This window comes from Lissotriton vulgaris, chromosome 6, assembly GCF_964263255.1.
Source record: "Lissotriton vulgaris chromosome 6, aLisVul1.2, whole genome shotgun sequence".
In the NCBI taxonomy this organism is placed as follows: domain Eukaryota; kingdom Metazoa; phylum Chordata; class Amphibia; order Caudata; family Salamandridae; genus Lissotriton; species Lissotriton vulgaris.
In genome coordinates this window covers 1,742,465,697-1,742,492,066 of record NC_141694.1, presented here as the reverse complement: position 1 = coordinate 1,742,492,066, position 26,370 = coordinate 1,742,465,697, and the positions used below count along the sequence as shown (strand labels likewise).

The 26,370-nt window shown below is 47.9% G+C and overlaps 1 protein-coding gene across 3 annotated transcripts in view; it reads right to left on the bottom strand.

The window, feature by feature from the left end:
* Positions 1 to 26,370, bottom strand: part of LCLAT1 (lysocardiolipin acyltransferase 1) — a 554,842-nt gene that overhangs the window by 59,970 nt on the left and 468,502 nt on the right. For all 3 annotated transcript variants that reach the window (XM_086927978.1, XM_086927975.1, XM_086927976.1), the window contains one exon: positions 21,398 to 21,544. In XM_086927978.1, coding sequence (XP_086784104.1) covers positions 21,398 to 21,544 — 147 coding nt within the window. The remainder of the gene's footprint in view (positions 1 to 21,397; positions 21,545 to 26,370) is intronic.

The window sequence follows — 26,370 nt, the reverse complement described above, 5'->3', positions numbered from 1 at the left end:
TGGATTGGTTAAACTGGGAAGCCATAAAAAATCAAGGAGCAACTGGAACCCCTTGTCCTTGGGGAAAATACCTGAAAACCTGCGTGAAAGAGCTGGAGCTGGAAGGAATTTGGGAATCTGTGACGGACAAAGCAACAATAAGTAGGCTAGCCAATAAGGCAGCAAGGTCGAAATCTTTTCAAGAGGACAAAGCGTTACTGCTCAAGCGGCGACATGGTTGGACCATAATCAACTCCTTCAAAGCCGGACGACCGCACGCATATTTAACCTCTCATTTTAATGTGCACATAAAAAGAGCCTTTACGGCCTACAGGATGGGTATGCACAGTTCGAAAGACTTAGCACCTTCTTGGAAAGGGAAACACCAGACCGAGAGCTGTAGACTTTGTGGCTACAAAACAGAATCATTAGCCCATTTTTTGTGCGTTTGTCCAGCTCTCCTGGTACAACGTCGAAGATTATTGAAACAGATCTGTAACGAGTTAAAAATCCGTACCTGTAGGCAAGCGGTAACTTGCTGGCTAGGAGGGAGTTCAATCATTTTAGCATGCCGGGGAACAAAATTCCTGGCAGAAGTGAATAAATGCCTGAGTCTTGTGGAACAAGGACATGATGAAATAAGCGGTGTAATAACTCTGCCCTGATCCCTAAGACCGGTAAACCCCGCATTAACATGTACCAAACATTCTGACCTCTTAATGACGGTGGGAGTTTACCTGAGGAATCTTGTTTTAAAATTGTGTTATATCATTTAACAATGGAAGAGTTCAATCTTCTTTTTAGTAGCATTTACTTTTCGTATTATAATATTGACATGTGGAAATTGTAATGATTTTAATTAATTATGCAATAAACCTCTTTGACTTTGACTGGGCTGCGGTTTTTTGTTTGCGTGCTTTCAGCGGGATGAGTAGTAGAGTATTTGAGCTACGGAGGGTCCTGGTCTGCCCAGCATCACTATCTCCAGCTACGACACCGGGCAATGAAACTTGGGATGTACAGAGCAGCAACTTGAGCAAGAGGCTCGTATGTGCCTTTGATGGCTCCAAAGTGTTGATCTCCAGAACCCATCAAGTGCTCCAAAATTCAACCCCAGAGCCCACGATTGGGATATCCACTAAGCAATGGGAAACACTATGGAGGGATATTCCCAAAACGTATCACAGTCTCGCAGTGTGTGAAACCACGTATAAATTGATGTTACAATGGTACCATACACCTGCCCACCTGGCGGGCATTTATCACGCGGTCCTGAATATATGCCGACACTGCGGGCAGGAAGGAGGCACCCTCCGTCATATCTGGTGGTCCTGCAAGGTGATCACAACTTTCTGGAAAGAGGTCCTGGGACACATCAAGGGCATCTTGGGCTTCCCACTCCCACCCCTGCCCCACACAATCGTTTCAGGCATATGTCCCCACCAGCATCGCTGCTATGACAAACACGGAATGGACCCTGGTGAGCCATTTGCTCCTAGCCTGTGCTTGGAAGCAAGCATCACCCCCCTCAATAGCACAGTGATTCGCTGAAGTATGGCACCTGCTGGCGCTGGAACGTCTGTCCCACAGCTTAGCTAACACGGATAAAAAGTTTCAACAGGTATGGCAGCCATTAAATAATAATAATAAAGACATTTATAAAGCGCATGTTTACGCCATCTCGGCGTGTCCCCGCGCTAAGTGAGAGGGAGGTGACAGCTGACCACATCTGAGGTCCACTCTATGCTAACCGGAGAACAAATCTGTTTCATTAATACACTATCTTACACACATGAATTCACATGCTTCAACCTATCAAAGCTTCAGGCGCTTAAGCTTTTTGGCCAGAGTGATTTGTGGTCCCCCCATCAGCAATGTATTTCACTTTGCTGTTCATTATGAGAACAAAAAAACTTTATAAAAACTTTTTTTTTGAGTAAACAAAGGTAACTGTGTGTTTTAAACAGTTAGACGCCTAACTGTAAACTGTATTTTGGTTTACATTTAGTAGTATTATGTCAAAAGTATTATATGATGCTATTCACAAACTTACGTGTGATTGTTAGTCTCTTATCATTCTGTGTGCAGTCTCCGCGAGTCATCGTACAAGAATATACATTTTAGTAATACACGTGGGAGAGTCAGGGGAGAGTTGCAGGTCCATACGGAATGATTACGACTAAAGGGGGGGGATTACAGAGTAGTAAGTGAGGGTTAAGAGAAGGCTATCAAGGGGTTTAGAGAGTGGACTTCTAAAGTTACTTCTGCCAAAAAGGGACCAAAAACAGTAGTAAATTGCTCCACTGCAGAGCTGAAGTAAGTTCAGTACCACACCTAGCCATACACTTGTACTGTGCAACCCCTGCCCATAGAAAAATATGAAATAATAGAAGTAGGAACTTACAATAAAACCCTGGTGTTTGGTGGGCCTGAAACACCAGACTAGGAAGGTTTGGAGGCAGTGGCGGCAGGAAAGGTTGTGGACTGACCCGCCCGCTGGCCCCGTGACCCACCTCTGCGGGTCCCGTGGCTGCGCTCAGACTGTCCTCCGCAGGCCTGTGGCTCTGACAAAAACGTGTTTGGGCGCCCCTTCCTTGGCCAGGAAAGGAGGGAAAAGCAGAAGCGGAAGGAGTGCGCGTGGCCGAAAGGCCTAAGGACTTGGCTGTAGCCAGTGAGTTCTTAAAATGCTCCAACGCACTGTCTGCCTTTTTGCAAAAAAGGAGAGTGCCATCAAAGGTCATGTCCATCAGAGTGTTCTGGAAACCCCCGGAAAAGCCAGTTGTCCTCAGCCAGGCGCGGCAGCGTAGCGCCACTGTCGTGGAAATCGCCCTGCCCAGCAAGTCGGTGGTGTCAAGGCCACAATGAATTGTGAACTTGGCTGTGTCTCTCCCCTCAGCAATAGCTTGGGAGAGCACCGTCCGGGCCTCTTCCGGACACCGAGGCAGCACCTACGCAAACGTGTCCCACATAGAATGGGAATACCGACCCAAAGAGGCATGCAGTGCTCACAGACCGCAGCCCTGAACTGGCAGAAGTAAAACATTTCTTCCCAAACTGTTCCAGTTTCTTGGATTCCCTGTCTGGAGGTGTGGAAGGGAATGTGCTTGGGGACGCAGAGGCTTGGACGACCAAGCTCTCAGGGGTTGGGTGTTGGGAGAGGAAAATAGGGTCTACCGGGGCCGGGCGATGGCGTCGGGCCACGTTCTTATCCACAGGAGCCCCTGTGTTGGGCCTATACCAGGTGCCCAAAAGAACATCCGTAAGTGCGTCATTAAAGGGCAGCAGCGGCTTCTTAGAGGAAGACGCTGGCCGGAGCACTTCTGTCAACAGGCTAGTCCTGATGGCCAATGTAGGTAGCTTGAGGTGGAGAGCCTCGACTGCTCTACGCAACACCACAAAATATGTACCACCTTCATCTGTAGCCATGGTAGAAGGAGACAGTGTGCCAGGTTCAGGAGTAAAATCCAAGTCACCTGCATCCTCCAAATCCTTTCCCAGTCCGGGTATAACTCGCCCTGGACTGAGAGATGGTCCTCCGACCCCTCCCAGTCCTCCCTGTCCTCCCCAACCTACCGGGCAGGCAGAAAAGAGGGAGGCGGATGGAGAAAGGGATAGACTAACAGCATCGATCGACACAGGTCCGACACCGTCTACACATCAGGGTAGAAGCCAGGGACGGCGTCTGCCAGCGAGCTGGCCGGAGGCGCTGTCAAGGTCAGTGGAGGTCGTACGAGGCCAACCGAGATTGGCTGGGATCCATGCATGGATCCATGGGGGGTCTCCCGGCGTTGAGACCAGAGTCGTCGACGTCACCGGGGCCGGAGCAGACGATGCAGAAGAACGAGGACCCCCAGTCGGACCCACGCGGCCTGAAGGCGTGCCGACAGGGCCTGACGGCCCAAAGACTCATGCCGTGACTGACAGGAATTCCTGTAACTGGGCCGGAGTCGCCGATGGACCCAGAAAGGGCAGGTCGACCATCGGCACCTGCTTAGGTTTCATAGGAGCCGCGGGGGTGGTACCACCCGCACCCTCAGCTGTGTCGCGCGACATGCTTGGGGAAGGTGAAGAGTGACAACGCTTTTTAGACTTCTTGTGCTTCGCCTTACCGGACTCCGAGTGCGAAGACTTTGTCGAATGATGTTGAGGGCGGCTCCGCAACGGGTCCCTCGACCTCCCTCAGGACAGGGACCTCGAACGGCGCGGAGCCAACTCCCAGGCCTCCAGCAACTTTCGGGACTGCTCCCGCAAAGTTTTCGGAGCCATGGCCCGGCATTCGGGGCACGACTCAGAGTCGTGGTCGCGCTCCAGGCAGTGGAAACACTCATGCTGCGGGTCCGTCACCTATATTGTGCAGGGGACAAGCAGTGCAAGACTTAAAACGGGGCATCCCTATACACCATGAGTTGAACACTGGAAAATTAGATACAAAAGTCCCAAAAATAACTGTCAAAAAGTGACCGGGGGTACCGTTCTCTCCAGATCTGCACTTGCTGACGCAGAAAAAGAAAGAACTGACTTCAGCACGCGTGGGCGCGTCTAAGTAGCTCCAGCAATGTCATCTCGGCGACAACGACGCCAACAACGTACGTGGAGCAGAACGACAATGCCTACTGACACGCAGGGGTACTACTGACGAAAACTCTCCGGATCCAGTCTGACGCCTGGGGGGTAATTCTAAGGTAAGGAATCTATCACTAACGTGTTTCTTTCAGATGATGAACCTTAAGTCTAGTATAGGTCTTAATGTTCAGTCTACCTTTTGTATGAGGAAGTATGTTGAATACACTCCCTTGTTCCTTTCCTTGTAAGGCACCCTCTCTTTGGCACCCTTGTGTAGAAGTTCTTGTGCCTCTTCGAGCAAATGAGACAGTTCTCTCTTTGAATGAACCTTGTTCTTTGTTTTTTTGCCTGGCAGTTGTTTTGCCAGTTCTATGCAGCATCCATATCAAATTACGTTTAATATCTATATGTCAGATGTAATCCTCTTCCACTCGTGGAAGACGTTTCCTATTCTGCCTACCACTAGTGTTGCATGTTGGAGGTATTCCTTGTTGTTTGTGACCTGATGTTTTTTGGTGGTTGCGTCCTCAGATATTTTTAGAGTGTGCGCCCTGGTTGTAGTACAGTCACTTGGAGGTGGGCTGCGGTTCCCCTCTCTGCTGTTGGACTCTTCCTCAAGTGCCCCCTCAAAAGGATTGCCTCCCCTGTTGATGTTGCCAACCTCGCTGTTGTTGACCCTGTTGCTGATCTTGGTTCCCTCCTTGGTAACCTTGTTGAACGGTCTGGTGTGAGGTTACTGGCTGGTGGTTACCCCTGCCTGTTGGTCTCCACAATGGTGTTCCCCTACGCACACCTCTAAATTGTAGATCCGCCATGGAGCTTGCTGTTTTGTTTTCTTTCTTCAGCTGAGTTAGTTTGTCATCCACAGCTGTTCCAAACAGTTGTTGTTCATTGAACGGAGTGATCAAGATGTTACTTTGAACCTCTGGTTTGGACCCTGAGATTCGTAGCCAGGCGTGTCTTCTCTCCGTAACTCCGATCATAATTTGCCTGCTTGCGGTCTCCGCAGCATCTGGGGCTGATTTTAAACCTGTATTAGCCGTGTTCTTCCCCTCTTCCACCGAGTGGCATGCCCTTCTCTGGAACTGTTCTGGCAGATTTTTTTTAGCAGTTCCCCCTACCTCCTCCCAGTGTGGGTATGCATGCCTATTGATCAAGGCGTTCGAGTTGGCTATGCGCCACTAAATCGCCACACTTCATTCCATTTTCCTTCCTGTAAGATCCATTCTTTTGCTCACCTTGTCTGGTGATGGGCCCACATTAGTGGGTACATTAGCCTTCTTTCTGGAAGCTATTATTGAGTCCGCAGACACTGAATGCCCTGATGTACATTGGGTCCTTGGAGGAGCGCTTGTATTTTTTTTTCACCCCTTGGTGTTCCTGCCTTGCATGTGGCAGGTTCCTTGAAAGCTTCTTTTCCCTTGTCCAGCACACTTGGGAGCATGGGCAGGAATTGGCTTCTTGTTTGTGTGGGCAGCAAGGTTTCTAGGAGAAAGCAGGACTGTAGTTTCTCCTCCTCTAGCTGTACTCCATAGGTGTTACCAGCCTTCTTTATTACCTGATTGTACATCCCGATGTTGATTGGCCTCGAAGGGTATGCATCTATCCCTTCTTCTGGTGAGTCAGTGTCTCCGAGGTTGCCGAACCGTGATAGGTTTGGTCCTCATCTTCTCCCTCAGCTTCGAAGTAGTATTCTACTTCCTCCTCTTCGACAGCCGGTTCTGGGGTTGTAGGAACCTGTAGTTCCTCTAGGTCTCTTTCGGAAAGCGTTGAGGTTTTCGGCAGGATCTTGAATTGCTTAATTGTCTCGTCAAAATCTCTCTTGCGCTTGCCATTTCGGCTTTGAGCCTCCTCTTTTCTTCTCGAGTTCCGGCGCTTGTGCTTCGACGTAGAGATCTTCGGGCTTTCTCTTGGCACTTGTCGACTTTGAGGTCGAAGCTTGCTTCACCCTCTTTCTTCGACGTCGAGGAGTACTTCTCGTGACAGCTCTTCGACAACCTGGTCTTATCAAGGGTTTTCGCCGTCTGGGACTCCTTGTCAAAGGAACCAACGGACTGTTTGTCCTTGGACGAGCTCGAGGTCGTCGAAAATTTCGATGGTGGTGCTGTTTTTGAGGACTTAAGAGTCACTCCTTTGGGGCTTGGTAAACTGTTTGGGTGTCGCTGTCTCTCTTACCTCCTTCAGAGCTCTTTTTTCGATGTTGACGGCCTGGAAGAGCGAATCCTCGTCGCCCTCGGGCCCTTCGGCGATGTTATCCTCTTACTCGCTGGAGAGGCCCAGGTCTCGAAGCGATGGTGGTGGTCCTTGAGCCTGCATGTTGTAATTTGCTCTCCTTTGCCTTTCCCTCACCCTCAAGGTCTTCGGGGTGAACGCCGAGCACGTGTTGCAGTCTTCAGAGCGGTGGTCGAGCGTCAGGCAAAGGTTACAGACCGGGTGCTGGTCCTTCTGTGCGTACTTGTGGTGGCAATTGTCGCAGAACATGAATGGTGTCTTGTCCATTATGGCGCCCAGGGAGCCCCATGTGTGCGCATTCTCTATTGGAACTCAAAGTTTTGGTGTTCTTTTCCTCTTCTCGGTGTCCCGGTTCGCCACCTCGAAGGCCGGTGTGTCGATAAGTTTTTTCCTGTTCTTCTAGTGAATTTTCGTGGATTCTTCTCTCCAAAATTCTGGAGCTCCTCCCGTCTCAATTCAGACCCAACAGCGGAAAAAAAGAATCTTAAGATGGTGACCAAAGGTCACTGAAGGACACCAAATGGTGGTATATCAACGCCCACCAGGCCACAAGAATTTTTTTTTTAAAAGGAGAAGAAATACTACAATTCCGGACCCAACCACTAGATAGCGGAATAATGCACAGCATAGTGAATGCAGAAAAGATTTACGCTGCAAAACCATAGTTGCCCTATAAAGGTGTCCATATCTGTGTCCGTGGTCATTATACTACTCCTGTATAGCTCAGCACAGTATTCAAAGAACACATTATTATCCTGCTGCCGGTAGTGCAATACATCCTGATCGTCTCTAATTTCATCGCCCCCCTAAGATTCCATCAACCCCAGCTACTATTCTCTACGTGTTTAAGCTGTCCAAACAGTTGGGGAGTCTCACAGGGGTGGGTGGGAGTGGTCTGGATCAACGTCTGAGACACAATTGTAGTCCCCTCCTAGTATCACCGATCAGACCAGATAGAGTGCCAGCATTCTGGAGAGGACTGCTAAGAATGAGGTTTGGTTAATGTTCGGTCCATAAATGCTTCCAATCGTCATGTCCTTTTCATCCAGATTACCAATTAACACTACGTACCATCCTTCAGGGTCTACTATAGGTCTGGTACACTGGAATGGGACTCCAGTTCTCACCCATATCAGAACCCCCCCCTGGCAAAGGCCGAGTAATTTGTATAGTACACCTGCCCCCTCCATCTACGCTGCAATGATACCCCTTCCTTAGCTAGCAGTTGTGTGTTTCTTGCAGCATTGCAATTTGCACCCCTCTTCTGGTCAGGTATGCGTGTATCTTGTGACGTTTAGTCATGGTATGCGTCCCCCTTACGTTCCATGAGAGACACTTAAGGTCTACGGTGCAAGCCATAGCATTAGTGCCAACATTTCCCTAGAACTTTTGCTACCCCAGGGACGCCTAGCCTCAACATGAAAACCCAATTTAAAACAAACTCCCCAACAGATCTTCCCCAGGACAGGGGACAGTGAAATTCCCATCCAAACTCGATACCACGCGGTATCTTGTGGATAAACCACGCAGTTGCTCTTGGGGGTGTGGATTGGACCAGTGAGTGCTTGAGCTCACTCAACTTGATTCCCCCAGTTCAAAGATGCAGGAATGTAGCCCACACTCCCCTCTCATTATTTTAGACTGTCCCCTTCAGGGGTGGCATATGCCTAAAGGATCAAATCAAAAGGATATAGAGTTGTAAGTCTATTGTTCATTTCCTCTTGGTGTCCACTTGTTCAAATAATCTCATTGAGTGACTTGGGAGTGACTTTAGGTAGGTCGGTCTCTGAGTCCTCTGCAGAGCTAGATCTTTGGAAGCAGTCTGATTGTCTCACTTCATGGTAGCTCCGTGGGGAGTTGGAGCAGGACTATGCTTGGCTCAGTTATGTGACTGCCTTAAGGACTTTGTCGTTCTTCTAAGGCTTCTGCTGAGATAGTGTTCTGGCTTTGTCTAAGTCTCTTTGCTTCCTCCGAGATGCCTACCCTGGGGGAGCCCCAACTTGATCCGCCATCTGGCACAGAGTCGAGCCAAGCCCAGGCATCTTGTGGAGTCTGGAAGAACTGGGCCCCAGTTGGCGTGACAACTTGCAATCAGGCTGGAAACATCATTTCATATGGAATCTGTAGTTGCCATAAGCGCTTCTTCCCCACCAAGAAGGTAGACCGTTGTCTCTGTACCTCCCTCGTGAAATCAGGGAACACCATGATTTTATTGTTTCCAATCTGTAGAGTGTTCTACTGGCAGGCTTGTGCCAGAATGTGGTCTCGATCTTTGAAGTGTAGCAGACGAGCAACAATCGGGCGGTTTAGAGGGTCACTCTGGGACCCTGTGCACGCTTTCCAGCCCTATAGAATGGGGATAGGCCCTCAGGGGCCACCTCTGTCTTAAGCCAGTTCTCTAAGAACAGTACAATATTGTTACCCTCTTCACGCTACAGAACCCCAATAATGCCTAAGTTATTCCTGCTGGATCTTCCTTTGCTGTCTTCCGCTCTCTCATTTCCAAGGTCTGCAGTGGGCCGTACATGTCCGACAGGGACTTGCGTAGCTCAGCAACCTCTGAGGGAACATGAGACATTATGCATTCAGTGTTTGTCACTTTTTCCGGCAGGCAGCAGTAGTCATCTTTGAGTAGGCCTAAATCCGTGCCAATAGCATCAATATTGGTTTCTAGGGCTTCGCAAGACGCTGTAATGGCCTGCATGATATCTTTAGCGTCGGACGAGGCTGGGCAGTCTCCTCATTTTCTTCCTCCTTGTCTGTCTGTTCCAACTGCTTGACGGGGTCAATAGCACCTTGCCCTCACTTCCTGGTCAGTTTCCCCATGCCCAGTGGGGCATAGACTGTCTTCGCAGTTGTGGACGTCTTATGGGTGTGTTCAGTAAGACTCGCAATCGTCCCACTATTGGCCACTGCTGCCTAGTCTTCGTTTCACAATGTCGCCCGTCCTCTGATTATGGCGGCAAATTAGTCCCAGTCTTAGTATTTACCAGGAGAGCAGAGTTTTGTGGTGAGCCTTGTCCTTAGATATACTTAGTGCAAGCACAGGTTATGAGAGGCGACGTTATTGGTCTATAAACTGATTCTAGTTTCTTCCACCACGGTCAAGGGGTGATAGGTCCGTCCACCCCGGCTTTCCCTCAATGTTTACCCTTTCCTTTATTCGCCAGGGCTTCCCCGTATTAATCCGTCAGGACTCCACCTGGGCCTCCCAGGGCCTCCCTGACCTCTGGAGTCTCTCGCCAAATTTACTTTTGCGTTTCCACCCGAGAAGCCACATCCCACACTGTAGTTTGTGCTCTTACCTTGGATTTGCAGGTCGCTTGTGTCAAGCCCTTGTGCTGCTCTTGGTCACAGATCCTCATGGGATCTCCTACAATTCTGTGTCCTGGAGGCCACTCCTCTCCACGGAGTACTACCAATTTACTTACTCCGGGACTTTTTGTGGCTCTTTGGCCCTCCCCCGCATGCCAGTCTTCTTAATGCTCTCAACTCGCTCCTCCACCTGGATGCATCTGCCTGAGTTCCAGACGCGTCGCTCCTGGAGTTATTTGCCCTTGGGGCCTTAGGCCAGGCAGCGCGACTACACTCCTCGGCCCCTGCTGGTCGGGGCTGTCCCCCTTGGCCTCTTGAAGGTCTACTTACTTCTTCTGCCCTTACGCTGCACTCCTGATGCCTGGAATCCGCTCCGGTACTCGCAGTGATTCTCCCTCCCTGCCACAACTCTGGCGTCTTCTAATCAGGTCTTCCGACAACTCCCTGATTATTTGGCGTGCCTCCGGTCGGTGCTCTAGGGCTCTCTGCCTGTTAGCTTGTGTTCTGTTCGTTCGGTCCGGCCGCACTCACGCCCAGTATTCCTCAGTCATTACATCTCAGGGCTATTTGCAGCTGCCATTATGTATGGGTCTGACTCTGGTCCGTTTTACCTCACCAAAATAACCACTGTTTACGCTTTTTCAGAAATTCTCACCCCTGCTTAGTCTACCGGATTGCTCGCCGTGCTCTCATCCAGCGATCAGGAGAGCTGGGTCACAGGATAATGTCAGACAGGGGATAACCGGGTTGAAGCTCCGCAGCTTGAGTCAGACTACATCGACGCCTGGCCACGCCCCATCAGTAGCAATTAATTTTCGATAATATTTAGAAAACAATATTTTTTACTAACTTTTTCAAAATTTAAATAAAATGTTTCTTTTCTCTATACTTTACAATAAGGTGACCGCGCAGTCAGGACGGAGATCTCTATGGGGTCAACAATTTCACATGTTTACCTATTTTTAGGTCTCGCTAGAGTCAGCGCGCATGCCCTGCTGTTGCGAGAAATTTAGTAGCTGCTTTGAAAAGTGCTACCCAGGCCGGCCACTAGCTTGCTAGAACGCGCACAGGCGTGCGCGACGTGTACAGCACTTTTTCACGTTTGCGTACGCGCACACCACTCACGTCACCGCTCGCGTATTTTTTTTTTTATTATTGAAATGCGCGGCGTTACTTTTACGGCTGCGCGGCCAATGCTTGTTTTGTTTTGCTTCCCTGCCTATCTCTCCTGTTTAATGACAGCTCATGCACTCATCTTCTTACTTAAGACAACTGTAAACTTATAAATGCTTGACGTCCATCCATTCCATCGAAATGACGCTTATTTACCCCTTTGATTGTGCCCCCGTTGCAGAAAACCCCAAATAAATAAAAGTGGGCTTTGTTTTTTGTAAAAACACATCAGCTGTTTCCTGCGTGTGAGTTACCGGCTTCAAACTGCTTGGCAATGGCTGCACCTTCTCCACCTGACCTCACCCCTGACAGCAAGGCTGCTGACTCAGCAGAACTGGGCTGCTGTTCACTTCATGGAATCAAGCCAGCCATGTGCGCTTCAGTCCGGTCTGGCTTATTAACATACTTCTGGAGCCTGAGTCATCTTTAGGGACTGGAGGAAGATATCGCAGGAAATGCCACTATAATGTGGAGGTGTGAAAATAAACGATGAGTGCACCTTAAGAGGAGCCTGTCCGCTGCACCTCAAGGAAAATCCGACGAGCAACGAACGTGAAGCCGCGGCAACTAGAAGTGATTCTCTAAATCGTGTCTGACGCAAATATGGCGTTCACTGTTATTTAAATGTGGAAAAACCATGACATCAGCTCTTCGGAGAGCAACAATATATTCCTTTTCAGCTGTGTCAGCTGCAGTTATTTGTTGTTGCTTCGTGCCTAAGCTTGGGTTTAAGTCCTGTGGTTTCTCATTATGTGTTGAAGCTACACAGCAGGGGATAAGCAGCAGTACAGGTGCCCTGTTGTGAATGAGCAGGGATAATTAATCAAGAGAATGCAACATTATTCGGAAATCAGTCTTTCACTGTGCGGTTGCCCTGGTTAATTAATTTTTGAATCTGTATATTTACAAGTGACTACAAAATAATCACTATGAATTTATGTGAACTACTGTGTGTGATGAACATCTCTCACGATTAGCACCATCTAAAATGTGTGTGGTTTTTACCTGTACTAGCGGAGCAGGCTTAGATTAGGGGCTGCTACTTATCTAGTATCTTATGCTGTATTGAGTGAAACACATTTGCACTGTTGCGCTAGGGTGGGTGACATATGGTTCCATTTGGAATGGAGGCCACAGAGTGTCATTCCCTATCACTATAAAGTCCACAAAATTGACCTCCCTTATTGTAATGCATTATGATTGCATATATATAGCGCTTACTACCCTTGACGAGGCGTTGTACACGCTTCTGGAATCTAAGATTAGCGGTTAATCCAGTGGCTGGTGGTTACTATCTGTTACTGATATCAGTTTAGTGCTCTCAAGGAAATCATTCCGTTCATTTACTCCAGTTTTTGTGGTAGAGTAAGTTAATTGCTTATAAGTGCTGCAAAGTTTAGTGTCCCTATTTTTCTGGAGTCTGCAGAGGTTAGTTTTTCTATTGTTCTGGTGTCAACAGAGTTTAACTTCCATACACTCGAGCCTTGGCAGAGTTTAGCTTCCCTATTGCTTGCTCCCCCTTAAACAACTCAGTTCTATTTTACTGGAGAATGGAATCTGCTACCAAAGATAAAAGCGATAAATCGGATAACAGAAAACAGAGGCAATGCATAGGATCCATCCAGAGCTGGCCTTTATTTAGGTAACGCGTGGGCAAACAAAATATGGCACTGCCCAAGTGTCCTCTTTAACTGTCTGCATGTTGAATCAAGCATTGGCATAGCCAATAGGTCTCGCCTTTGGGCCCTTATAAGTGCTTAGTCTTGCAACAGTTGATGTTGTTGCACCAAGGATATTGTGCTGCATAACTAAATACTTATAAGGTCCCAAAAGCGAGACCTATTGGCTATGCCAATGTTTGTTTTAAAATATTGTGATCTTCTAGATATCTGTTGTTAATATTTTTATTTTAAATACAAGGTGTATATAAAGTATTTGTGTCCTTATTTTTTGGCAATATTTTTGTTAGGGATATTGAAACACCCTATGTATGTATTTCACCGGGAACGGTCAATACACAACCAAAAGACTCCCATAAGAAGACCTTTATTGGCTTTAGTCGGTAAGAGAATGTTTAATTCAAGGAATTCATTCAAGGGAATGGAAGCAGTAAACTACTGCTGCAATGAGTAAGCTTTTGGTGTTAGTGAGGGAGTGGTTGCTTAGCACATGAAGCTCTCTCTTGTGTTCCTTTTCTTTTTCTAAATAGGATTTGTTGGTGAGGGGGAAGCAGATTGCCAAGAACGGTGACGTTGTCACCAAACCATAGTTCACTGAGAGAAGGTTAGGGATGCCCAGGATGTACCTTATGCCTCATCACACTTCCAGTCACATGGCAATGTGGGAAAACCCCACAGTGTAGGAGGGGGAGCCGATATGGTGGCAAGGCCCTATAATGACTGGGCTTAGGGTGGGCACTGCCAGGACTACAGGTAGATTTGTGCATGGGGGTGTTAGTGTTACATACTCGTGTTTTGTGTCGAAAGCCCTAGAACTGAGGGGTGGCATGGCCAATCAGGAAGCACACGTGGGTAGAGTTCCAATGGCAGTTCCAGGGGATGCAGCACTACATGTTCAGGTTATTTCCTTTTTGTACCCATATTGAGATAGGGTTACGGTAGTGCTACTTAAGAGGGGATTCCAGTAGAACAGAACGGTGGGAGAATTAATAACCTCCTTAATGCAAATGCACTGATTAATAATAAACGGTACAAGAGGAAAGTAAGCATCAAAATAATGAAGCAGTGTCTCTAGAATAATTAACAAAACAAATTCATGCTGCTCACTCTCCCATCTCCATTATCAAGCAAAAATAGGATTTTTGGCAATCAAATTTGGTACATCATGAGTCATTCACTTCACTCGGTTGGGGAGGAGGAGAGGACCGTTGGAGGGCAAATGAAAAGAGAAAACACAGGAAGACCCTGTGTGAGAAGTTGGCCTGGTATATAATGCTCACTAATTCTAGTGATCACTTTGTACCATGCCAAGCAACCCTTATGATGATTGGTTGTAATTCAACCTTGTAAACCAGTTATCCTAGTGGTAACGTGGACAAAGCAGTCTTAGGCTAAACTCTGAAAGGCATGTGAAGCCAGCTGTATTACCATACACAACCCCCTTGAATACCAAATGAAAGGACACCACACAGATATATATTGAAAATATATATTGATTTATTAACTATAAAATCCCCTGGACTCTTTATGAGCACAGAAGCACAAGCGTTAAATCACAAGACAGTTTAAAATACACAAAAGTTGCACAATATGGATGAGCCCTATGGGCCACCTAAACCATATACTAAGAAAGTGGTATAAGAGATACCAATCAGAAAGGAAACAGGCATAGGGCCTTGGGAATCGCTGGAGCTATTCGAGACTAGCAATGATTAAGTTGGGAAAGGCCCGCGGGACTCGGGTGCAGTGTCTAAAGTGCACGCACTTCTCAATGTAAAGTCTATGGTGCGTAAAAAGTACAAAGTTAGTTAGTTCGGAACCTTCCGAGTGACCTAGAACGCTGAAACTTAAGACACAGGCCCTTGAGATGTGTACCAGTGTAGGAACACCGGCGGAGCTGAGTTACCTCACCCACAGGAAGCGGGTGCACAGGGTCGAAGTAGTGTCGGGTTTCGTCACGTTGGTCGATGGTGCTTGGAGCTGAAGATGCTGCAGGCGGCTCGATGTGAAGAGTTCCGGTGGATCCAATGGTGGATCCGAAGTTGTGAAGACCTGAAAGCAGAGGGGACAATGTTCAAAGTCACTAGCCAGTGACTACCGTGGAACCAGATTGGAACCAGGCGATGTCGGGTGCAAACAGGCGTTGAGGTGTAGCTTCTCTCTGCAGCCACGTGACACCGGGGGTCGAGGACGTCCAGAAGCCGGTCACGAGCTGTCCCACGCAGGCTTCTCGCTGTTGGCGGTGTCGGCGACCTGATCGGAGCAAACAGGCCTTGGCTAATGCAAGCCACGCAGGAATCGAAAGATGCTTAACACTCGGACCAGCAAGGTCAGAGCGAGTGCTCCTTTTCCCAGGAGCTTGGGCAAGTCTGGAGCAACCAGACCCGCTGTGTAGTTCGTCGGTTTCGTCGCCAAGATGGCCGCTGACCACGTGGCTAGTGGCCGGGATGGCGCGTCGAGTGGCACAATGCAAAAGGGCCCCACGCAGATCGTGGAGATGCTGGGGGGCTGATCTTCGGTGCAAAGGCTGCTCGGTGGTGGGGGTTCTCAGTCCCCAAAGCACAACGTCGAGGATGCCTCGGTTGCTGCGCAGTCAGCTTTTCGAGTGTCTTCCAAGAGGTCCGGTCCCACGTCACTCGGTGCCTCCATGGGTCCCTTCTTTGCAGGGACTGTGGATCGGGCTATGAGAGGTCTGGGAGTCTGGTTCTTGTCGGGCTCTGGGCTCGGGCTCCGGCGGGAGGCGGCGGCAAAGCAGACGTCGAGTTGCTGGTTGGTGCCTGTGTTCACAGGGTGGCCACTCCTAGGCCACAAGGGAGATTCTCTTCAGTCTTCTGAGCAGCAGAATGTCGAAGTCCAGTCTTCTTCTTTATTTCAAGTTGATTCAGGATGATCTGCTGTGCAATGGCACTGCTCCCACTCTTATTCCCAATCTGAGGGGTGGATCACCTACTAGGTCCCTCCTCTGGGAGGAACCAGGAAGGGGGGCGGTTACACCCCCTTTCCTTTGTCCAGCTCCTCGCCAGGCCTGGGTCTGGAAAGTCCCAGGACCGGTTTGGACTGGCTTATGCACGGGGACACCTTGTGTGCCCCGGGCATGTCTGTTTCTATTCAGCCCTGTCCTACCCAATACACAAAACCCTGTCTGGGGTGGTGCTCGCACCTCCCAAGGCAGGAAACCCTTTGTCCAGGCCACCATTTGCCGAGTTTCGGTCAGCAGCAGGAGGCCAGACTCGTGTCTGTGGTGGCAGCATCCATTTTGTGATGCTGAGGCTCTGGTTAACTTTAACCGGGGTTAAGGCTACAAACATGTCGTGTCCCTCTAGAAGGGTGGAATGCTATCCCCGTCGACAGAACTGTCGAGGAAAGAGTATTCCAATTCGTATGACACCTTACACGACATGTTTTGATAAAGCCAAACCAAAGATAGCATATAACCGCGAGGATTATAATGCACTTAAGAGTATATGGTATGGCAATATCCCGGAACAGCTTAGGGAGTGGTTCCCGACAGCTGCAGACGGGCTCAGCTCATGCTAGAGCACCATCTCACATATTTCCAAGCACTCTGCCTCCAGGATTGATGAGGCCTTCCATAGGAGTGGCTGATAGGAACATATGTGTCCAGTTTAAGGGTAGATATAGGGATACTATATCTAAGCAAGAGGTGATTACACCAACTTACCCCAGCTGAGTGATCAGCCAGTTGTGTCAAATATGGAGGCCAGGGGTGGCACAATACATGCTGCAGCCCCTGGTAGGCCTTGGAAACACCTATGCCCTGGGTACCTAGGGTACACTGTTACAGGGGCCAATAAGGTGAACCAGTTCCAATTCGTAATGCACCTAAAGTGCATTGGCAGTGATTTAGAGAGAGAACAGCAGGCTGTGGATCTGATTAGCAGGCCCACAGCCACATTAAATCATAAACCAGTGAAGCAAAAAGCAAAAATTTGGGGTGACCATAGGATAGGAGACCCTACTCTCCTACACCCTGCCAATCAGAAAGTGTGAGAAAACCCCTGGTGCTTTGCTTGTTAGTAGTGGGAGACTAATATTAACATTAATATACCAGATTAACACAGCCCTCTTCTAATGTTCTCAGCTTTTCTGAGGTTGTTTTCACGGGCTCAGAATAGACCAAACATCAAATACAAAACCTTAGGTAACAAATAAAAGCTCCCCTATTATTTTCTTAGAGGCATTCCTATGTGCTTGCTTTTGAGAGCTCAAATCGGAGAACAGGAGTGCCCTGATCTTATTTATTTATTTTAAGTACTTGTTAAGCGCAACTGTCACCATTGCAGGCATCCTGGCGCAGAAAAAAATCGGAAGAAGCGGAAGTGACCACGGGGAGTGTGAGCTTTCAGGCGGTTACCATGGGGAATAACCAGGTTTTAGTCCTTCTCCTGAATGGGAGGAGTTCAGTGATGTGCCTACTTATCCTTAGTATTTCCTATTTTGTTATAGCAAGACCGTGGGCTGTGTCCTTCTTTCCGGTTACTCTCAAGACAAGCATAACTACGTCTCCTCCTGCGGAATTAATCTGGTCTCTGGAGACATGCACTGCCTTATTCCATGAGAGCAATCAGTCCTTTACTGAGGCTTAGTTCTTTCACCAATATCCTTCTACCGAAAAGTAAGACACCTGCCTCTGTAACTCGGTCAAAAAACTAAATAGCTTGTTTCTCTTGTTCAATGTATGGACTTCTTCTTATTCCAAATGTATCCAGGTACTGAGAATGCTTGTTTTCCCTATATATTGTTTCTACCTGTCTATCCCAATGGCTCCCACCCCTCCTAAGTCTTTTGTATACAACCTGTCAATCCTGTAAAACGCTCTGATACCTTCACTGGTCTGGTTCGCGCTCCATAAAACACTAAATAAAATTAATAAATATATAACCTGAGATTGTTTTCCACTTTGTGGACTTTTGAATGTCAATTGAAGATGACCAAAGCAGAGCCCCACTGATAATTAAGAGTTGTTTCTGGGCCGCACCACACTCAAACAAACAAACACCCCACGCAGAATGGCTTCCGTGCTGGGCACAGCACGGAAACGGCCCTTCTTGCCATGGTAGAGCACTTACGAGCGGTGCTGGATGCTGGTTAAATGGCGGCGCTGGTGTTATTAGACCTCAGCGCCGCCTTTGACACTGTTTCCCACAGCATTCTGCTGCACCGGCTAGAGGAGATTGGTGTTGGGGGACAGGCTCTACAGTGGTTCCGCTCCTTCCTCGACAATCGATCCTTCTGTGTGGCTATTCCTCCCTTCAAGTCCAAATTCCAGCCTCTGGCCATGGGGGTTCCGCAGGGATCCTCGCTGAGCCCCACGTTATTCAATCTGTACGTGAGACCGCTGGCTGAGGTCGCTAGGCAGTGGGGCCTGACTTTGGTCTCATATGCCGATGACACTCAGCTGGCGGTTACTCTCAGCGGGGATGCGGAACAAGACGCCCCCAGGTTTCAGAATGGACTGAAGGCGGTGGCCAACTGGCTGACGGCAAACTGTCTCCAGCTTAATGCCACCAAGACAGAGGTTATGATTGTCGGGAAGAGAGTAGAGCTCTGGGGTGACAGGTGGTGGCCTCCAGAACTGGGACCAACTCAGACTCCGGTTTCGGAGCTAAGAAACCTAGGAGTCTGGCTGGATGCTGGCCTCACTTTCGTTGGCCATACCAAGAAAACGGCAGCCTGCTGTTTTGGCGTTCTTCGGGGTTTAAGACCTGTTCTTAAATTTTTTGACGCCCCAACTAGGCAGCTGGTGATTCAGGCTACAGTTATTTCTCGCCTGGATTACGCCAGCTCCCTCCTGGCGGGGGCCAATCAGGCAGAAATTACTCGCCTACAGCGGGTACAAAATGCCGCAGCCAGAGCGATAGTCGGCCTGCCTAGATTCTGTCCTGTTTCCAATGTCCTTCGCTCCTTGCATTGGCTCCCAGTGAGGAAGAGAATCCATTTTAAGGTCCTTTGTTTGACTTTTAAAATTTTGAAGGGCATAGGTCCCCAGATTTTGTCCAATTTTTTGTCCTTTTATGTTCCGACACGCACTCTGCAATCCTTGGGCCAGGCTCTCGCCGTAGTCCCTCGATTCAGGCTTTGTCGTGCCGGTGGACGCTCCTTCGGTGTCAAAGCTGCAACTATCTGGAACTCCCTCCGGTGGAAATTCGTCTGCTGGAGGATCTTATGCTTTTTCGGAAAGCTATTAAAACATTTTTGTTCTAGTCTTTCCTTTTAGCTGTCCCTATTCTGTTTTGGCTTCGAGTTGTGCTATGTTCTACCTTGTTAGGGCGCCAGGACGCTCCTTTGCTGGAGCAGCTGTGCGCACAATAAATACCTATAGAGTGGCTCCAATCGCTTTGTCACTTGTTGATACCCTTCTGAGGACAGTGCTTGTTGACCATAACAGGTCTCTCCCATCCCCTGGACCTTAGTAAAGTTATGCTTCTTGAAGCACCCACCCCCCGCTGTATAAACTGGTTTCATTATCATATCTCCTGCCTTTGGAGGGTCCAACGCTTCACTGCTGAACAAATGAATGCTGTGACCTCGTCCTGTCCTGAAAACGTGCGCCTACACTGCCACCGTAAGGCCTCCGCGTGCTGACCATGTGGCGGGGGAGCATATCCAGTGACAGAGTGTTCCAGGATACCCCCTTGCCTCATCACCCTCACCCCAGGGCACACCCAGCACCCATGATCACCACTATAGTAACACATCGGGTTCACTATAGGTCTCACAGACGACTCCTGAGAAGTCAACGCAACCAGCGCTAAACCAGACTCACCGAAACGGCACAGTGCACCTCTCTGCTTTCATGGAAGACTCTTTATTGATTCACTCTCTCCGACTGTCCCACTTCTGAAGGCTTCATTATGAATCTTTTATCTTCAGGGTAATTTGTTTCACAGAATGTCATTTCAAAATGATGACGATAACCAAAAGTCTGAAAGGCCATACCCAAATAAAGCATAGGACATTAATGAAATCCAGACATCCTGCTTTTGGACAGTAACAAGTTCGCCAACTAGCAAGCAATAACAGGGATCTCACGAGGGAAACGTTATCCTGCACATGATGAAGGACTTGAAGATTGAATTGAGAACGGACTAGTTCCGTTCCCATTCATTGGGGGAGTTGGAAGTATAATCCGGGTGGTGCCTGGTATGAGAACACCTTCGATGCAAGAGACCAGAGAGAATATTCCCAAAATAGTTGAATTCCACAATTATATTATCTACATGAGGAGTTGTGGCAAGTGAGTCCTCTACGTTGGCTAACATAGAACACCATGTTGATTCGTGTGCACCACCTACATTGGGGGGGGAACAGCCATGACAACGCAGGGATTGCCCCGCAATGCCATTACAACGCAGGGTTTACAACGAAAGTCGTTACGACTTTCACTGGAGGGCGCTGTTGGATAGGGAATAGTTTAATTTTCTATCCAACACCTTCCCTATTGTCAACGTGGGCTGGTGTTGGAATAGAAAATTTAACTATTCCACTATCCAGCGCCCTCCAGCAAAAGTCGTAACGACTTTCGTTGTAATTCCCGCGTTGTAACGGCATGCGGGGTAAAAGCCTGCGTTGTAATGCCATACAACCAACATTCGTATACCAAACCACAGAACTCATTCCTAAACTATTCTTTTCTAGGCTTACATTTACTTTGACATTTTTCTTAACGTCATCTTTTATTATTCATTAATATCAAACTTTCACAGTTTCCTGCATTTCATTTAGTTTCCTTCTCTAATATCATATTTCTATCAACTACTACTACGTAACTCACAGAGCAGGTCTTGTGGTGCATCAGATCCACTGGCTGCAGAGGACACAATGTTGCAGTGTGAATCGTTAGAGGTTTTCTAAAAAAAGAATGTGACCTGCAGCTAAAAAGGCAATCCAGTTGCTCCCAGTAAAAAAAAAAATAGCCCCTTTAAAGGGGGCAGCATGACCCATAGATGCGTGAAGAACCAGGCCTTGGAGTATTTTAACAGCAAAATCAACCAGCGCACTCTGCCAGAAACCTGCTGAGAACTGACCTGGAACTTTTGACAATTCCGGATTTAAGCTTTCCCCTAAATATGGTAGGACTTTCCCCTATCGGTCCCAATTCCTGTAACTCTTGGATAGAGAGAAGCTACTTGCAGTCACTCCAAGGTTTTTAAAAAACACTTAAAAAGGTATCAGTTCTAGACGTAGAAGTTTTATTTTGAAATACCTGCACTTCGATCCAAATCTAGCGGTATAATGCACCATACAGATGTGTTCTGTTCAATGAATGAATTAACTGTGCTCAGTAGGCAAGGATGGTACCCTACCTGGAAGTTGGGTTGATGAGGCAAACTAAGCAGGACTGCAATCAACAGTAATGCCTCGACACCCATCACAAACAAACAATTCTGCAGCGAGTGCGAGTGAAACAGTCAAGATGATGAACAAGAACCAACCTGTGAGATCTGTCCCTTCTGGGAAAATGAGCAGCTGCAGAGGTTCTTTGATGTCACAGAAATAATCCAGCATCTCTTCGAAATGATGCTTATCCTCCTCCCATTTCCTGTGAATGAAAATGAAGGCAGCAACCTGCATGGCCCAGCCTGGATGGAAGAGAGACAACATTGCGTGGTTATTATATCCCTGCCAGGATATCCAATTCCACCATCATGAATCCCCTTCTACTTGTGAAGAGGGGTGGTGTAACCAGCACAAAATGCACAAGAATAGAACGTCTATTTCAATTTATGGAGGATGTCACACTGATCTGTACGAAGCAAAATGTGCAAAAAATCATAACATTGAACACAGGGGCGGCTCTAGGCTCATGGGCAGGGAGCGTAGGTAGAGGCCCTGGCCGGGGCCCCGCACTATTTCTTAAGAGCCTCAGGGGCCCTGGCCGTGGCCCGCACTATTTCTTAAGAGCCTCAGGGGCCCCGGCTGGGGCCCCGCACCATTTCTTAAGAGCCTCAGGGGCCCCGGCCGGGGCCCGCGCACCATTTATAAGTGCCTCAGGCCTGGCGTGGCGGCCCCTGGGGTTTGGCGGCCCTGTGCAGGTGCACAGCTTGCACATGCCTAAGGCCGTCCCTGATTGAACATGTCAAAGGACCAGGGAAGTATCAACTTACTTGAACAAACCCTTTCTTATAAGAGATTGACTGCTCACTGATCAAGGCACCCAGGTTATTTAGAAAGACCAAAGTCACATTCACTGATCATCCAGAAGCACTTTTCAACTATACATGGCACCAACATCCCACAGAAAACCCCAGTAAGAATACCTCAATCCTAAAATTCCCCCATGTTACGTACTGGACAAACCATCTCAAGAACACACTGTAAACCCCCACAGCATGCTATGGAGACTACTACAGTGAAAAGCGGTCAACCTATGATATTCGACATTTAATATTTTAAGTTACTCACGTTTGTACAGTGCCAACCACAATTTTCACAGCATTGTAGCACATTGTGTAACTCATCAACCTTTCTTCTGGAACTGTGAAGACCATTGATCAATTGCGACTGACATCGGTTGCTGTGTGTGGCCTCCTCCTCATCGGACCCCCTCACTACCACTCGGCAAAAGCGCCCATCCTCTCTCCACTGGCCCGCTCTCACATACATTTCATGTGTTTTAAAGCGTGGGTAAAGGCTGGCTTTACTAATCCACTCAGCGATGCCCATAAAATACAGATCTGTTCTTTGCAGCAGGCGTATTAATCCCAGGCGCTGCTTTATGGCGAGTCAAAACTGCCACTAGACATTTCTCTCTCTCTAGCAGGAACATTTAATCACTAGTTTTATCTTGACATTTTTATTGCTGCCGGAAAGCGGGACGCCCAAGGAACTCTGCAGCAGGTGCTTTTAAATCATAAGTTATTGCTAAACACAGCGCCCCCCCTGAGGTTAGTCCCTGCTCCCGGTCAGTGTCCAGTGCGCCTCAAAGCCCTAAAGTCGACCCTGGTAAAACATGTGCAAGTGCAAAGTTTTAGTTAGAAGTAGTTATTTAGGTTAATGTGATAATAAATTGTGTTTTATTTTAGGAGATAACTGCAGTTTTATCTGTACTGGTTGATGTGCTGAATGTCATGCTTTTCCTGCCTCGGCAGGTCATGGCATAATGTATTGTATCGCATTTATATAGCACTTATTACCCCCACGTAGGGCGCTGAAGTGCTTGCCTACATGGGTAGCACGCTACACTGTGTAGGGTGTGTGGGTGGAAGGATATGGTCTTTGTTTTGATTCTATGTGGGAAGTGTTTCCATGTCGTGCGTGAAGACCACCGAGGTGCGGTTATTGACTGTGTTCGGTATGGTCTTGCCAGGGCCGGCTCAAAGGCGGTGTGACCGGTGCCACCGCACCGGGTGCTGACTTCGCACGGGGCGCCTGTTTGGTGTTTCCTAGTTCATAGTGGGGTTAAAAGCACCTGCTGCCGCATTCCTGGCCTCTAGCAATGTTCGAGCAGCAATTAAAATGTCAAGAAAACTCTGGTGAATAATGTTCTTCCAGGTGAGATCGGAGTTTTATCGAGTATAAGTTTGACTCCTGGAATTTTGATTCATGGTAAGGTAGCGCAGAGGGTTAATATGCTTGCTACAAAGAACATGTACCATGCATATAACAGTGAATGCAATTTAAACAGGTCAGTGGGTTACTGCTTTTGTCAGAGACTTCCTTTTGTTAGTTGCAGTTTACAGTGAACTATTAACTGTCATCAAAGGACTGCATGCAGACTTTAAGGTATGGATTAGAGTGTATGGATTTTTTCCCCAGACTCATTATTCTAATGTTGTGAAAGGGTTCACTTGGGTTCAAATCAGTTGTTATTAAAAAGAGCCCCAATCCATTGTGTTACATTTTAAATTCAGAGTTTGTGCTTCTCCAGACCAAGTACTCTTCAACTGTACTGCCTACCAATATGGATGACATGTGAATTCACCCCTTGTTGTCCTTGTTGTCTTATGTAGCATGCCCTATACACGGATTTACACACCTATGATTGATAGTTTCTGTGTTATGTGTGCGTTACGTACAGTGCTCCGACACCCTTCACTTTTATGAGTGACGCTATAAAATGTATTAAATGCATCTGAGAGAGAGTGGTTATGGGGACTATTAAAGGGTGGTAGGGAGGGAATCCGTGGTGGTGGTGGTCAAGGGGGGGGGGGGGTCGCCAAAGAACATTGTCGCACTGGGTGCCACCAGTGCTAAAGCCGGCCCTGTGTCTTGTTTTGGGTCACAAACCTGCAGGTAATCAATTATGATATGGTGTTGTGGGGGATGGGTAGTTTCGGATGGATTTTTCGCAGCATTTCTATTGTCCATTTGACTTTTGTGTGTGACATTGGATTTTGCCCATTGCATAACATTGTGCCACGTTGTGCCCATGTGGGTGTATTTGTCCTAACGCGTGCTGCCCGAGGACGCAGGTTTACAAGAGTGGTTCAATGGTGTTTGGCGCTATTGTTAATTCAATGACGGCACTTTGAACTGGGATTGGAAGCCTTGCATTGTTTTATAATTTGCCTTTATCCTACAGCACTGTCATTTCCCACAGTGCACCTCAAATGCATACGTTATGGCAAAGATGTGTCTTCTAGGCAGCTATCATGATGCTACTAACAGGTCCCTATATCAAGAAAAGGTCCAATCACCCGACAGCACGTACAAAATAGACCTTCCCACACACATCCACCCCAGCTGACATACCTCATGTCATTGACAATTATCAAACTCTCAATAGATCTAACCACTCATGGCCAGATATACCCACAACCTACACCAACACTGTAGAATGCACAAGACCAATGTACATGGGCACTACACAACAGAAAGAGCCCTGTTGTGGGTAATGCGCTGACAACTCAACAGCAACTCTCCACACCAACATATATTTTATTACGGTTTTCTTAATTGAGATCACTCCTTCACATGAACAATATTTGGCTGGCAATGACAGCCAGCTCAATCCTGGCACCGGTCCACTCCAGTGAAATGACAGAAACAGGCACAGTTCAGTGGCACACGCATGCACACACACAGCACACAAGAAGCATCCTGATGAGATCATGGACAGTTCAGTCTCCACGTTAAGCAATGGGAACAAGTATTAGCAATGCATAGACAAACCAATGGGCACCAACCAAAAACAGCCAATCGATGTAAATTGCAGCATTAAATGGAGTTGAAGGCACTTACTGTGGCTTACAAATATCGGAGATGTGCACCCTGCAAGCAAGTGCTGTTAACACACGCGCCTATGGTTGTGCAGCCAAGGGTCTACACTTAATGAGCAGGAGTAAGTGGAGCAGTGGGAGTGTGGGAGGCCTGGACCACCCGCAAAGTTCGCGTGGTTGTAGGGGAAGGGATTTCATTAGACAAAAAATAACTATGCCCGCGAATGACTGATTCTCGGTGTCTTGCTGATAAACTAAATGCGTCCACTGTGCTTCTCTGGACACCTAATGCAGCCTGAACGTAAACCCAGCCAGCACCTGAACAAGAGACCCCCTAAGGAACAGAGGACAGATTAAAAGAGTATGTGAAATGCCACAAGAGAGCTCTGTTGCCACGTCCCCACAGCACGCATTTAAGCGGGGCACCACAAATCTGCCTCATGACAACAAGTCACGTTTTCTTGGCGAGCCCAGTCCCTGGCCTGCTCCTCTGCGCTCAAGTGCCCGCACCAGGAGCCCGCGGCAGCCGGGACCCATAAACTCCACGTCCACATCTATTTTTAGACTCTTTACAACCTCTTGGAATTCAGGGCATTTCATGGGTTGTTTTCCAGCGCTTAAGGAGAAACACTAACTCCTCCGTTACAGAACGGCTCGACATCAAATGTGCATTATTCACGTGCATGGCGCTTTCTTCTTTGGTTATAGCTGCAACGGGAGCACCACAAATCCGGAACACTCAAAAGCCTGCTCTGGAGATAGTCAAATTACAAATGAACTCCTCAAAAGAGTGAAAACAGGAGAAGGGCAAACAGAGAAAAGCGAAAATGCAACCGAGTCGCTTATCTTGCGAGTAAGGTAAACCGTGCAGCGGTAGTTTGGCGAATTATAAAGCCTATTCGCAGGGGTCTGTACGATTCCCAATGTGCAGGACGAGTAACAATCAGCATTAATGTTCTAGAGCCGTGCTTGCTTTGATCGATCCAAGCAAGCACCGCTTTAGAGCATTGATTAATGGAGAAGACGGATAAAACATACTGCTGGGCAAAGCCTCCGAATAAACAAGCATTGGGATGGCCAATAGGTCTCGCTTTTGGGACCTTATAACTTATAAGTAATTAGTTATGCAGCACAATTTCCTTGGTGCAACAACATCAGCTGTTGCATGGCTAAACACTTGTAAGGCCCCAAAGGTGAGACCTATTGTCTATGCCAATGCTTGTTATATATACCTAAGGTACCACCTA